This window comes from Antrostomus carolinensis, unplaced genomic scaffold (assembly GCF_000700745.2).
Source record: "Antrostomus carolinensis isolate BGI_N321 unplaced genomic scaffold, ASM70074v2 scaffold29924, whole genome shotgun sequence".
Lineage (NCBI taxonomy): Eukaryota > Metazoa > Chordata > Aves > Caprimulgiformes > Caprimulgidae > Antrostomus > Antrostomus carolinensis.
This window is the reverse complement of record NW_010311846.1, coordinates 21,410-33,964: the sequence shown is the minus strand read 5'-3', so window position 1 is coordinate 33,964 and position 12,555 is coordinate 21,410. Positions and strand designations below refer to the sequence as shown.

Below are 12,555 nucleotides of genomic sequence, written 5' to 3'. Positions count from 1 at the left end.
TTGGCTTAGTTATCTAATTGGATATACCTATGTTTAAAATAATTATGGAACAATTGGCAATAGATTGAGTATATAGCACACTTTAAGAACATATGGCAGTCAGCCATTTAGCTCTTCTTGTGGAAATGGTGCTTTTCAGTTTATGTTGTGCTGTAATTGAGATGCTACAACTGGGTCTTGAGGTCTGTTCATGCAACTGTTTTTCATAGAGCAAGACTGCTTACACTTCCAGGTTTCTAAGCCCTTTTATAGGTCCTAGGCAAACCTTACCATTGAGAAGCAGTTCACCTAGAACTTGAGGTTCTTGTTTTAAATTCAGCCTTGTCGTAAGTTCTTTTTGATTTTAGAACACTTTAAAAGTCAGATTTTTATGTGTTAACCATATAACAGCAAGGCTAGAAAAGTCATTCAGCGAGTAACAACATATGTACGACTGGAGCCTGAGAAAGGGTTAGTTACTGAATGAGAAACCTGTACATCTAGTTTAACAGTTGCACTAATGAAGCCTTAAATTTCCATCTGTCTCTCTAGGAAGATAGAAATCTCCCCGCCCTCCATGAAATCCATGTTAATCAGTTTACAGGCTGGAGGTCAGCAGCCTGGAAGGTGGAACCACAAAATTTGGGTAGCTCTATATATCATGAATGTGGCCCCCCACATCTAGAAAAGCTACTCAAAGCTCTAAGATGAGACAGATCAACAACCGTACTTCTTCACTATAACTAAAATCTCATGTGTGGAACATGTAGAATTTTACTCAGACTGAGGAATGTGTGTATCTAATGTGTGTATCTGTGTTATAACCACCTCGCTTTCCATGCCACAGGTAAGGGAAAGTTACCTGACTGAAACCTTACCTTGCTGAAATCTTGCTTTCTTTAATGTAAATATGTAGTTATGGTCTAGAAGGAGAGAAAACAGGAAACAAAAGCCTAACGACTTCCCTCAAAGAAAAAATACAGTCCAAAACCCAGCAAACAAATCTTGAGTCCCTTTCCATAATAGCATTGCAGTGAATACACTCCTTCCCTTGGGGGAAAGTGTGAGCAAACAAACAGCACAAGAGAAAGTCTAGCCGGTTTAAGTTTGCAAGTGGGAGGTGTGCAGACATTATGGTTGTGAGTATGTTATAAAACACGTAGAACAGGCTGGTATGTATTTTCCGCATCGTATAATGGTTGTGTACTGAGAGACTCCCAAACACTTGGTGTGGCAATTCACAGTTCTGGTGTGTTGTCTTTGCAAAATGATGTGTGGACCCTCAGGTCACACATATCCAAAGTAAACTGTGTCCTGTTCAGTTATTGAGAGGTCTGTGGATTTAAAAAAGTGTTGTGTTTGTAACCTCTGCAACTGCTATCTGGTGGCTGGTCTTTATAGTATTACTGACAACAGATGGCAAATGACTCTGCTGATGTAATTCTTACTGGTGTTTCATTCCTGTGAAGTTGCACAGTTTGAAAATCTCAGAAAGTGCCTCCATATTTTTTTCTGCATAACGATTTCAAGCCAAACTAAATAAAAACGTTTTATATTAGTCAAATTCCCATGGTGTCATGTGACATTTTTGTAATGATTGCCTTGCAGCAGTTTCAGATAAGTGCACGTTTGGTAGCAATTTAAGGCCTGTGTCCTTTAAGTAATGCTTATTAGTACGTAACAGATGCCGTTTAGAAACATTATGCCTTTTAATAGGCTCTGCTTTTAGACTTCATGTTCTCATTCCAAGCAGACTGCGGATAAAGCAAGCTCGGAGGTATGCTCTCGTTTATGCAAAGCCTAAGTCAATTTTCTGCTCTGAAGTCAAGCCATGTGTTTTTCCTTGTTTCTTCCATTCTGGTCATAGCTGCCTTGCTGTGTTTTTCCCCCTAGTCATATCTTTGGCTGATTGTCAAGCCATTACAATCAAAACCTTTTGCATTTTTAACCACCAGCAGTGGTTTCTTTTGTCCTTACAGAAGAGCCTGTGTAAACTGAATTTAAACACTCTCAGCCTTACTGTCAAGAGCACAGCAAGCACAGAGTTAGCCCTCTGTTGCCAGCCTGTCCTTGCTTCTCTGCTTCTTCCTCCTCCCAAAAGGAGAAAAAGGGAAAAGTAGAACCATGCTGATTTTGGAGCACCTTCAAAGACATGTAGAATAGCTGACACAATGGCACAGGGAAACAAGAGAGATGTTTACATTTTTTCCTCCACTACTTGCAGCTGTTTATTAAAGCAAGTTCTGAGACAGGCTAAGAGGCTTGTGATAGCTAGTGCAGGTGATGTATTAATTTGCAGCCGCATAATAAATTTAGCAAAGTGGAAATTACTGGGGGAAGGGATTTTTCTTGTTTCTTTCCTTTTTTTTTTTTTTTTCCTCAAAATTAATTGCTTTATTTTGAGATTATTCTGGCTGTACAAATTGCTCCTTGCAAGTAATTAGATGAGGGCTGCTGGGCTTTCTTAGGCAGGCTTATGCACTCTACTGGTGGGAGCAGTAGGTTTGTCAAATGTGTAAAGCCTTTGCAACTGGTATCTGGAACTGGTATCCCTGAAAATCTATAGACAGTTGTCTCATATTTTCATCACTGCTTTGTTTGTTTGGGGAACTTTGTTCTTTCAGATAGCAAGCCAGGGCTTTCAGGTCCTCCTGGTATGCCCTGCATACTGCCCTAGTGTGGGTGACGTGAAGATAAGGGCCTTAGGTTTCCCACACCTGCTTTGAATGATGGTGGTAATAGGGAAATTTATTTAATGTGCTGTTTAAATACTAGCCCCGGTGCCAAGTTGTGGCAGTGGGTGTTTCAGTAATAATTTAAAATGCTCCTTGGTCTTAAAATATGGCTGTTTTTGTGAAACTGTCTTAACTGTCCATCTGTCTGGCTGCTCCCCACGGGATGAAATCATCTTCATGCTAGACCAGTTGCCAAACTCAGTTGTCATTTCCTGCCATTTCACTATTCCTTGTTTATCAGTATGGGAGACATTGTCTTCTTCTTTTCCCTTTAGTTATATAGGATGACTTTTGACCAATGCATCTTCCTTTCAGTCTTCCATCTTTGTAAATGACTGAATTACCAGGTTTAACCTTGTGATTCATAAAAGCTCTACTGCTCTTCATAGTATCTTCTCTGTCATTTTCCTTTCCAATCAGCCTCTTTGAATAATGAAAATACTTTGGTGATATATTTTGATGTCATTCAGGGCCTCCCATTTCTTCTTTGCTTAGATTTGAAGAGTTGGGCTCTAATTTGAGGTCAGGCCCGGACTATGAACTTCAGCTGGCATAGCTATTTTGGCTATGAGAATGATGAAGTATGATACAACTGCTGGAAAAAAGCCCTTGATATGGATACAGTTGTTCTGGAAAACTTGGATATTTTTCTTGTATATTTAATTTTGCTTAGGGGGTAGACAAATAATTAAGTTGACAGATTTAGATTTTTTTCTTACATATGCAATAAAATCCATACTGCTGCCTTAAGTAGTTGAAGTCAGACTTTTCCAGGAACATTTCTGTCCATTTCTTGGTTGTATGAAAACCAGTACATATTAAGAACTTAATTCTGGTGTTCACAGGTTCAGAGGTATTAGCAGCAATCCCACTGAATCAATGGAATTTCCTTGTGGAAAACCTGATGTGAACGTGAACCTTAAAGCCTTAATTAATTACAATTCTGAGTGTGTTTTTCTTCAGGACTACATCTTCTCTGAGTTATTCTGGAAGCTTCCTCCTTTTTTTTACATCTAAGCTCTGTGACAAAGAGAGTTAAATGTGCAGAAGTATGAATTCCTGATATGTCATAGTTACAGCTGGTAGCACTTCCATGGTTTAACAGTATGCTACAGTTTTTATTTATAAAGTCTGTTTCTGGGCCATAATACCTCAGCTTTTTTCAATTACATTAGGTTAGAACTTTGTGCAAAACATGCCAGTCCAGATGTGCATTTTGTGTATAACAGGAGAGGGGGTAGCCTGTTTGCACAGATCTATTTTAATTTATCTGTACTATGAGTTGGGTGTGGCTTTATTTTTGTAGTACTGATAAAGATCCATCTGAGGAAACTTTTGGTACGGGAGTACTGCAGGTTAGAGTGGGAGAAATATCCCTTCGATATGTACTTGCCATTATGTGATCTGCTTTTCTAGCTTTGAAACCATTATAATTGGTTTCATGTAAATATTTTTTTAAAAAGAGCTAAATAATTAAATCAACTAATTCCTTGTCTATTTGTTTTCCATTTCATAAATTGCAGATTACTTTAAGTTTTGGAAAAGAAATAACGTGTTTTATAGGCCCTGGTCATAGGAGGTTCTGAGGGCCTTCAGAGTTCATTGAAGTGAGTGGAAATTGAAGGTATTTGACATTTTGAGTTAGGCTTGTCTAGTCTTTGCCTTTGCTCATCTGTGTTCTGCTAAATATCTGTGTATACTTAAAGCTTTTTTCTTCCTTTTTCTGAAATCAGTAGTAAAAATGTGTTAGTGGGAATGGGATGATGATAGCATCCTGCATTTGGGATGCCTAAGATTTGGTCTGCTCTCCACAGAATTTGCAGAGCTAAACTAAACTATTTAATCTGTTTGGTTTCTTAACTGGCAATGGGATTAGGATTATTTTTTTCCCTTCTGCCTTAATTTATTGATTCCACAGCAGGAAAGTATTTACAGACAGAAACTTGTATTTAGTTTGTCTTCTGAAGTGCCTCTTGCCATTTGAATTGTGATAGAATAGTAAGTAATGTATAAATGGCATTTTTTGATCGAAACATAGAAACCTGTTAACGCCAATGCATGTTTTTCATCCTTTATGATCCAAGAGTGATTGCTCTATTAGTAATGGTGAAAAGCAATGCAGTGGGGAAGAACATTGTTTTAATTAATGATGTCCAGCATGTGGTTAAGAGCTGCCTTGCCATGTTGGACAGATACCATACCACGGCGCTTGCCTAGTAGCTCCATTACCACCACACGTTGTTATGATACTGAAGTTTCACTTATGCTAGAACTTGAGTTTTTGACATGTACTTGCTCAATTAAATTCAGGATATGAGAGTCAGGTTCTGCATGTACACCCGGGAACGTGCCAAAGACCTCTTCCTTTCTTTGGAAGGTTAAACAAATATGGTTGTCTAATGATAACCACATGCGTAGATTTGTTCAAGCTCAATGGAAGGAAAGGAGAAGAGCTGATGTTAGGGCACTGCTGTTTAACACAGAGCTCCCACTCCTGTGAGAGGGTAATGGAAAGCACTTTTGTTATATGTGCATGATTTAGAAGGGCAAAAAAAAGTTATCTTTAGATCCTAGACACTGTCATGGTTGTGCTGGCAAACTGTGGCAGTGACAGTCCACAGGAGAACAGAGAACAATTCACGTGATATGAATTCTTTGTCTTTTATGTTGTGACTTCAGAGGCACTGATAAGGAAAACACCCTTTTGAAGTGGTAGATAAGACATACACTTAACTGATAAGAAAGCAGACAGAAGATGAAGTGATTTGTTTGGGGCCACAAAAACACACCTGTGTTAAAAATAAATCTTAGGAGTTCTGCTCTCAGTTGCCTGTTTTAATTACAAGAACACTCCCTCCTAAATATTGACATGATACACTGTCATTGTGTGTTGGTGCATGTTTGTCTCGTATTGCAAAGTGTTTTTTGATTAAAAAAAAATAAAAAGGAACAATACTTCTTGGACAAAAAAGCCTCACAGTACTGTAAGAAACACTTAAAACCTGCTGAAGTTTTTTATTGTGAAATATATTGGCATGAAAATAAAGCCAATAAATAAAACCAGTACTGCTATTGCAAGCACTAAAAATGGCAAAACTTAATAAAAAAATAATGGAAGTTGGTAAAGTTAAGTTCTTTTGTTCTTTTTATCTATCTTGTTTCTGCACCACCAGAAATCAGACTTATTTTTCATACTTTTACATGACAAATTATGCATTAATTTGCACAAATGTACAAAGATGCACAGTCCAGATACAAATCCTGTGGTGACTGATGGCTCTTCTGTAAACATGCAGTTCTTGATGGATGCATGTAGTATCATTCTCTGTGTTTGTAGAACACGAAAAAGTAGTTGTAGGATAAATGATTAATTCACTTCAGACATAACACTTTTCATGCTTCATCTACGGTGAGGTTGATGTATTTTGCTTTACAATCTGGCTGCATCCTAAATGCCCTTACAAATCTTTGAAACGGGCTTTTCAACAAGTAAGTCTTTCCTGGGAGTACCAGCAATACCTCAACGCATTTTAATCAACCCAATGGTGTGTCTGGTCTGAAAAAAACTGGCATCATCAACTTTGCTGGCTTCAGGTAATGGTATTAATAAGCTACATGCGAATGCAAGAATAGCAAATTCTTAACAATGAAAGCAAATATCTCTTGTTTAATAAATTGTATATTGGATTCATGGTCAAAAAGGACTTAAGTATATTAGTAGTAACTACTAATTTGAAACTTAAATGCGTATTGAAAACATCTTTACAAAGAGAGTTGATTGTCCCAAGTTGTAACTGATTTGTTAGATAATGGCAAAATAGTAAAACTAACACATAGGTACTAAAATAACTAGTCTAGTGAAAGAGAGCTTGAGGGATGTAATCGTTATTTGAATTGCTGTAGCATTATATTAATGAGATAAGTCTGTGGTTATCTATATTCTAATTAAATTATTTCTGTTATGGCACAGGGTTTAGTTGCAGAGGATATAGAAGGATCATCAAAAAGAACCTTCGGAATATCTGATTAGATTGAAGCTTGTCACTTACCTTCGGGCATTACAGCGGTCTATAGTTCCACTTGTGGAATTTTGCATAAAAGTGTGTGCACCATGTGTTTTCTGTTGTATTGAGAATAAATTGTTTTGCCCATGGAAAAATATTTCCTGCTTACTTTAACTGATAGAGTGAAATTCTTGTAATGTGGGGCTCTCTGTCTCTAATCTACAAAACTTAATTTCTAGTTTAAGGTACAATATCTTATTCTATTTTGTGATTGCATTTGTTATTTATCTAATTGATGCAGGACATAAGCATGTTAATCAGATCTATGTGGATTCCCATGTATTGACCTTTTTGGATCACAAATTAAGTCTGCCTTTTACTTCTCAAGAAGGATATTTGTCCACTTCATGAAACCACCATAAAGTTCAGCTCTATTCTGGAGAAAACCAGAGGTGGAAGAGCAGTGGGTTTAGAAAAAGCTGAGTTTAGGGATCAGGACTAAAACAGGGGCCGTGGTTTATGCCCTCTTGGCAGAGTTGTGTGATGTTTTAGGCTGAGGTACCTATAGGTGCTGGAGGGTGGTATCTCATAAAGATAACCAAGTTGTATGGGCAGTGCCTGCTTGTTTGTATGGCTGGTTTTAGCTGTAGCTTTTCACTTTAAAAAACAGATTCTTAGTGCAAATTGATGACAGATCACTAGAGTGAGAGGAGATGCGCTTACACATCCTCACTTGAGAACATGGCCCAGACTGCTCCATGGAAACAAAAGAGAGGAGAAGCAGAAGCAGTCTTAGTTTTTGCTTTAAAATCTATTTTGTATGCTTGAAATGGAAATATGCCCATTCCGATTTCTCATTTATTTATCTCTAGATAAGTTTTTTTTTCCAGTGGAATGGCATACACTTCCTCCTCCTTCGCCCTGAATGCTGGTGCCCTGTAAAAGCCAAAGTCTGGTACCCGTCTGCAAACCCTTCATGGTCACTGCTGCTGGAGAATCCGCCTAGATGATGCCTTGACCTTGTTTACCAGCTTTGGCTATTTAAGATGGCAGCCCCTTCAGCGTGAATGTCAGGAATCCCTCTCATGCAGTAGGCCTCTCGTTCTAAATTTACTCTCCTTATGGTTTATGGTCCCTCCTCTGTAGCTGCTGCAAGGGGCCCCTTTTTTATGACTCACCCCTCCTGCCCCCCTTCGCTCCCTCCTTTCCTTCCCCGGCTGGTAACCCTTTGTGCACAGCCCTCTTTGAAAGAAGTGCTGGCTGGGTGTCTGGCAGATTGGCTGCCACAATGTGCTCTTTTGTTGCTTCTAGGTAAGATCAAATTCAAATGAAATCCTGTAATTCAAATTAGGTTAAAAAGGAGGTCCTTGGAACTTTGTAATTTTGGTATCTCAAGGTGCTGATAGGGGCCTCAGACCGAAGCACGCACAGGAGAATAGCGCTGCTTTTCTTTTAAAGCAAAGTTAACAAATTATCATTTTGGAACCTTTGTAACATCCTGTTAGCCAGCAATAATTATTGTTGTGGTCAAATGCCTAGTAACAATAGTTATGGTTAGATTTAGAGGTTTGGGTTTTTTTGTTTTGTTTGGTTTTTTTCATTTCTATATACAAAAAGGGCATAAAAGGGATATACAGGAGGGCAAATATAATTTCTTCACTTTATACTGGGGAAAACTGGGAAACACATTAATTAACGTAAAAAAAAAATTCAAACTAGTGATTTTTCTCCTACCTATGGCAGCTGAACAGTATTAGTGGGATGTGCATGTGTGTGCAGGTTTTGGGGGGATGCTCACAAAAGCCTTAGCACAACTGAATTCTTGAGGACACTCCAGGGTACCTAAAGTTGACTTCTGCTCTGTATCGTCCCTAAAGGATCTTCACTCTCTCTGTTCCCCCCCTCCCCCCCCCTTATATACAGAAGCTGAGACAGATTTGTTTTCTTCATTAATTTTTTTTTAATTTCCCCTTTATTAGAATATGTGCTTCTAACTCACTTGGGTGTTTTCAGAGTATTACATGGGAAAGACAAGTTAACTGGAAGAGTAAAAGTGATTTTTAGAGAAAAAAAAATTACTTTTGTGGAAAGCTTTATTAATGGAAAGTTAATCAGCAGTTTTCTTTAATGGCACATTGTTTAATTTGTGACATTATTTTATCCTTCAAATGGTTACTGTTACCTTAGAATACGAGCATGTTATGTACCAGAAAGTCAGTGTAACTTTGAAGGTACTCGTTATTTTGTTCAGTGAGGAGAAAACATGATTGTGATTATTAAATTGCTTTGGCTTAACAATGGCAAGATGTAGCCTTGTAAGCAGCATCACATGAATAGTATTTATTAGCATGGCCAATATTTTTCTTTGTGTTAGACTCAAGTCTTACATGCTGCTCTTTTGCAAGAATTAATTGGCTAGTAAATTTACTTCAGTAAATTACTAAAGTTTTTAATATTAATCTTTAATTTCTTTCCCTTATATGGCTTCTTTGCTTGATGGTGTTACACAGCACACTGGGCAAGGCTGCTGCAGAAGAAAACTGCCACTGCTGGGTACTGGCTGGGATTTTTATAATGTGACTCAACTTGCCAGTGTTGCAATGCTGCTTTCTCTCCCATTTTTATCACAGACAAACATACTAGGAAAACCATTTACAGAGTTGCTTCTGTTCAGCATTCTGACTGCATTGCTTTGCTGTCAAGCCTCGAGATGTAAGCTGGTTGCCTGCAAAGGGCAGGGATTTAGTGTTTAAAGCATTTTAAGCAGTGCTGAGTGGTGGTGAATTATCAGTTGTAGTTTCTTACCCTTTTGCTGAGGAATCAGATACTGAGGGAGGATGGTGGGACCTGGGGTGAATAGTCTGACCTGGTACTGCATATCCCATGCTCCTACTTTTACAGGGAAGGTTGTTATTTTCAATACAGTAATTTTGTGATTCATAGCTTCTGAATCTTAATATAGACAGTTCTTGCAGTGGCTCTGTAAAGACTGTTCATTGTCTCAAGCTGTTTACTTTGCACTTACAATCAGTGCAGTTATTTCACATTAAACTTGGGTCACAGGAGCTGCCATGTGAGAGCAAACGATGAATAAAAACGGAGGATTCGGAGCTATGATTCCAACTATAGCAGTGTGGTAGGTTTTGTCCTCAGTTTGGGGCTTACAAGAGTTGCAGGTGTAGCTTGTTGATTGAAAACCCCTACTAACCCATTCCTTCTGGTGTTCTTTATCTTGAGCTGGTGATGAACCACCAATCAGTCGGGTTTGTTATATCAGAAGGAGGTTGCTTGGTTTCTCATGAGCACTGAGTTGGACTTTGGATTCAGGTAACAGGCATCAGGTGTATGTAATTTTTCTTTGCATGCAGTTAACAAATACCTTGCATAAACACCCTTCAGCATTGAGTCATATGGATTAAAAGCTATGTTGCATACAAGATGGTTACTATTTTGGGAACTCTTATTATGTAGGTAAATATTTTAATATTTTTTGGCATTATTTAATTGTTGTGAAAGTGGCCAGTTGAAGTTACTAAAAAAAGAAAAAGAGAAAACTAATGTTATACAACAGAGCACGGACTGACCCATAAAGGGGCAGTCTTCCAAGAAAGAGTGGAAGCTTTGGAATTCTTTTCCTGTTATATTTTGGACAGCACTAAAACTCAGGCTGTGTTTTGAAGAAGTTTTTTTTTGTTCTTAACAGCTTTAAAGCAGTGCACTTGCACCTAGAGAAATTTGAGACTGTGGCTGCTGAATTCAAAGGAGACAAATGTGATTTGATGCTGTTATGGCCCTACTTTGTAAAATTGCATATCAAGAGGTAAAAACATATAGATAGATTTTTACCAGCCTTGCTATTTTAGACTAGGTTTATACAAAAGGCTCTAATGGGAACAATAAGGGCCCAGCTACACCGAGCAGCTGCTGAGGAAACTGAGGCTTTAAAACTCATGTTTCTTAGTTTATTTAAAAAGTAAAAATATATTTTGTGTTTTATTTTAACTACAGGTTGCCTTTACTTGGTAGATACGTTAGAAGGAGATCCAGAGGTTCTGCAAGTAGATGCTGAAACGTACTATAAGAACCTCTTGAAGAAATCATCGTCCGCTCCTGATGTTTTTTCGATCCCTGGAGGAGAAGAGGTAGTAGGCTGATGTTTTTCATACTGTGAGTTAGATACTTGCAAACTAATTTGTTGGTTGTGCTCATAGTCTGTCTGTGAATAGGGGTAAACTGGTGTGGCTGGATTACAAATCTCTTAAAATCAGCAAATTCTGCATTATTTCAAATAGTTTGCATGCTGCAAATGAGAGATGAGCTTAAACTCCAAGTCTAAAACCCTCTGAGTGTGGATGAGGGTTTGAAGTACTTAGCTGAACTTTGCATCTTGATCTGCCTCCTTATAGGGCTGAATCAAAAGTGAATTTGATAGACATTTATGCCATGGTGCTGCTCTGTATTCTGCCTTTCTAATACTTACATCGATTATTTTGAATATGGGTTCTCCCATAGCAATTCTGATCAGATGTGATTGATAGATGGTATAAATAGTGTAGGTGCCAATGCTTTAGGGTCCATTCCTGATCCACCTTGGGGGGGAATGCATTGGAGATGACTGAACAGGCCTGCTAAAAATTCTGACTTCAGTCAAACCTGTGAAACCTTTCATTCTGGACATTTTCGAGAGCATAAAAAGTGTGCTGGGCTAACCGTTATTGTACTATCAAACCTATCAAAACTTAAGTGGATTAGTTGAAATAAATATTTGGAATACGGTGGCTTTTCTACAGTTTTGGAAAATAATATGCAGTAGTTGCCAGAGAAATACTGTTTGAGGTGGGTAGCTTCATCTTTGAGCTGTCTGGAAATAGCTTTAAATACTCTTTTAATGCCCTCTAGTGGACTGTGTAGGGTTAAATACAAACAAACCTGAAACTGCAGAAATCTCCCAGTTCAGGCATTCTGTGTCCTTACCTCAGCCTGGTAGTACTTACCTTTTAAGCCTGGTAGTACTTTGAGAGGCTCATTTACTGTTCCATTAGAAGGGAGGATAAATTAAAATCCCAAGCAGTGCTGTGTGTATTCCTGCAATAGGTAGGCACAGTGAGATTAGTTAAAGGTGGACTTCTGGCTTTTGATTTAGAACTGCCTTGATTTTGTCATCAGACCTTAAATATATCACATGACTGATTTGGGTCTCATAGCAACACATTTCTCTTTGCATTCATTTAATTCAGGTCTAGTCTAATCTGCAGTCAGACAGCTAGTCAAGGGCATAAGTAATGGTAATGTTCTTGCTATATTGTTTTTTTTCCTTATACTCTATAATAAATAGTTCAAAGAATGTTGATTTTTTGTAATTAAAAATAAATTAAATGTAATAAGGTAAAGCTCCCATCCCCAGTAAACATCTGAGTTAATAATCTCTATTATATACCCACAACCTAAAGGATGAGGATTTTGGTGCTTGAATAACAGCTGCACTTACCAAGCTTTTTATTTTTTTTTTTGTCTCTACATCTGCATTAAAGCAGATTTTCAATGTCAGGACCTGCAACCATGAATAATTATTTAGCAAGTGTTAAGTGGCTGTCAGCCCACTTGCTTGGGTCACAGAACTTTTTGGTATGACATGGTCTTTGGTCAAGCATTCAGTACACAAATAGCAAGGATTATTGCCAGTCGGGATGGAAGCGCACTGGCAGCGTTTGTACACAGAACGCTATGCTTGGCTCGTGCTGATGTTGTTAACACCTGTGAAAGTGCACATTACCTTATAAAACAAAATAACAATCATAGCAGTATTGGAAATAGCACTGGCCTTTTCATTATAGTAA

General features: G+C 38.1%; 1 protein-coding gene across 1 annotated transcript in view; it reads left to right on the top strand.

The window, feature by feature from the left end:
• Positions 1-9,804: 9,804 nt before the first annotated feature.
• FAM169B (Protein) overlaps positions 9,805-12,555 on the top strand; it is a gene marked incomplete at its 3' end in the record, with an annotated part of 22,910 nt that continues 20,159 nt past the window's right edge. The window contains exons 1-3 of the mRNA XM_010166865.1: positions 9,805-9,854; positions 10,422-10,489; positions 10,727-10,860. Coding sequence (XP_010165167.1) covers positions 9,805-9,854; positions 10,422-10,489; positions 10,727-10,860 — 252 coding nt within the window. The remainder of the gene's footprint in view (positions 9,855-10,421; positions 10,490-10,726; positions 10,861-12,555) is intronic.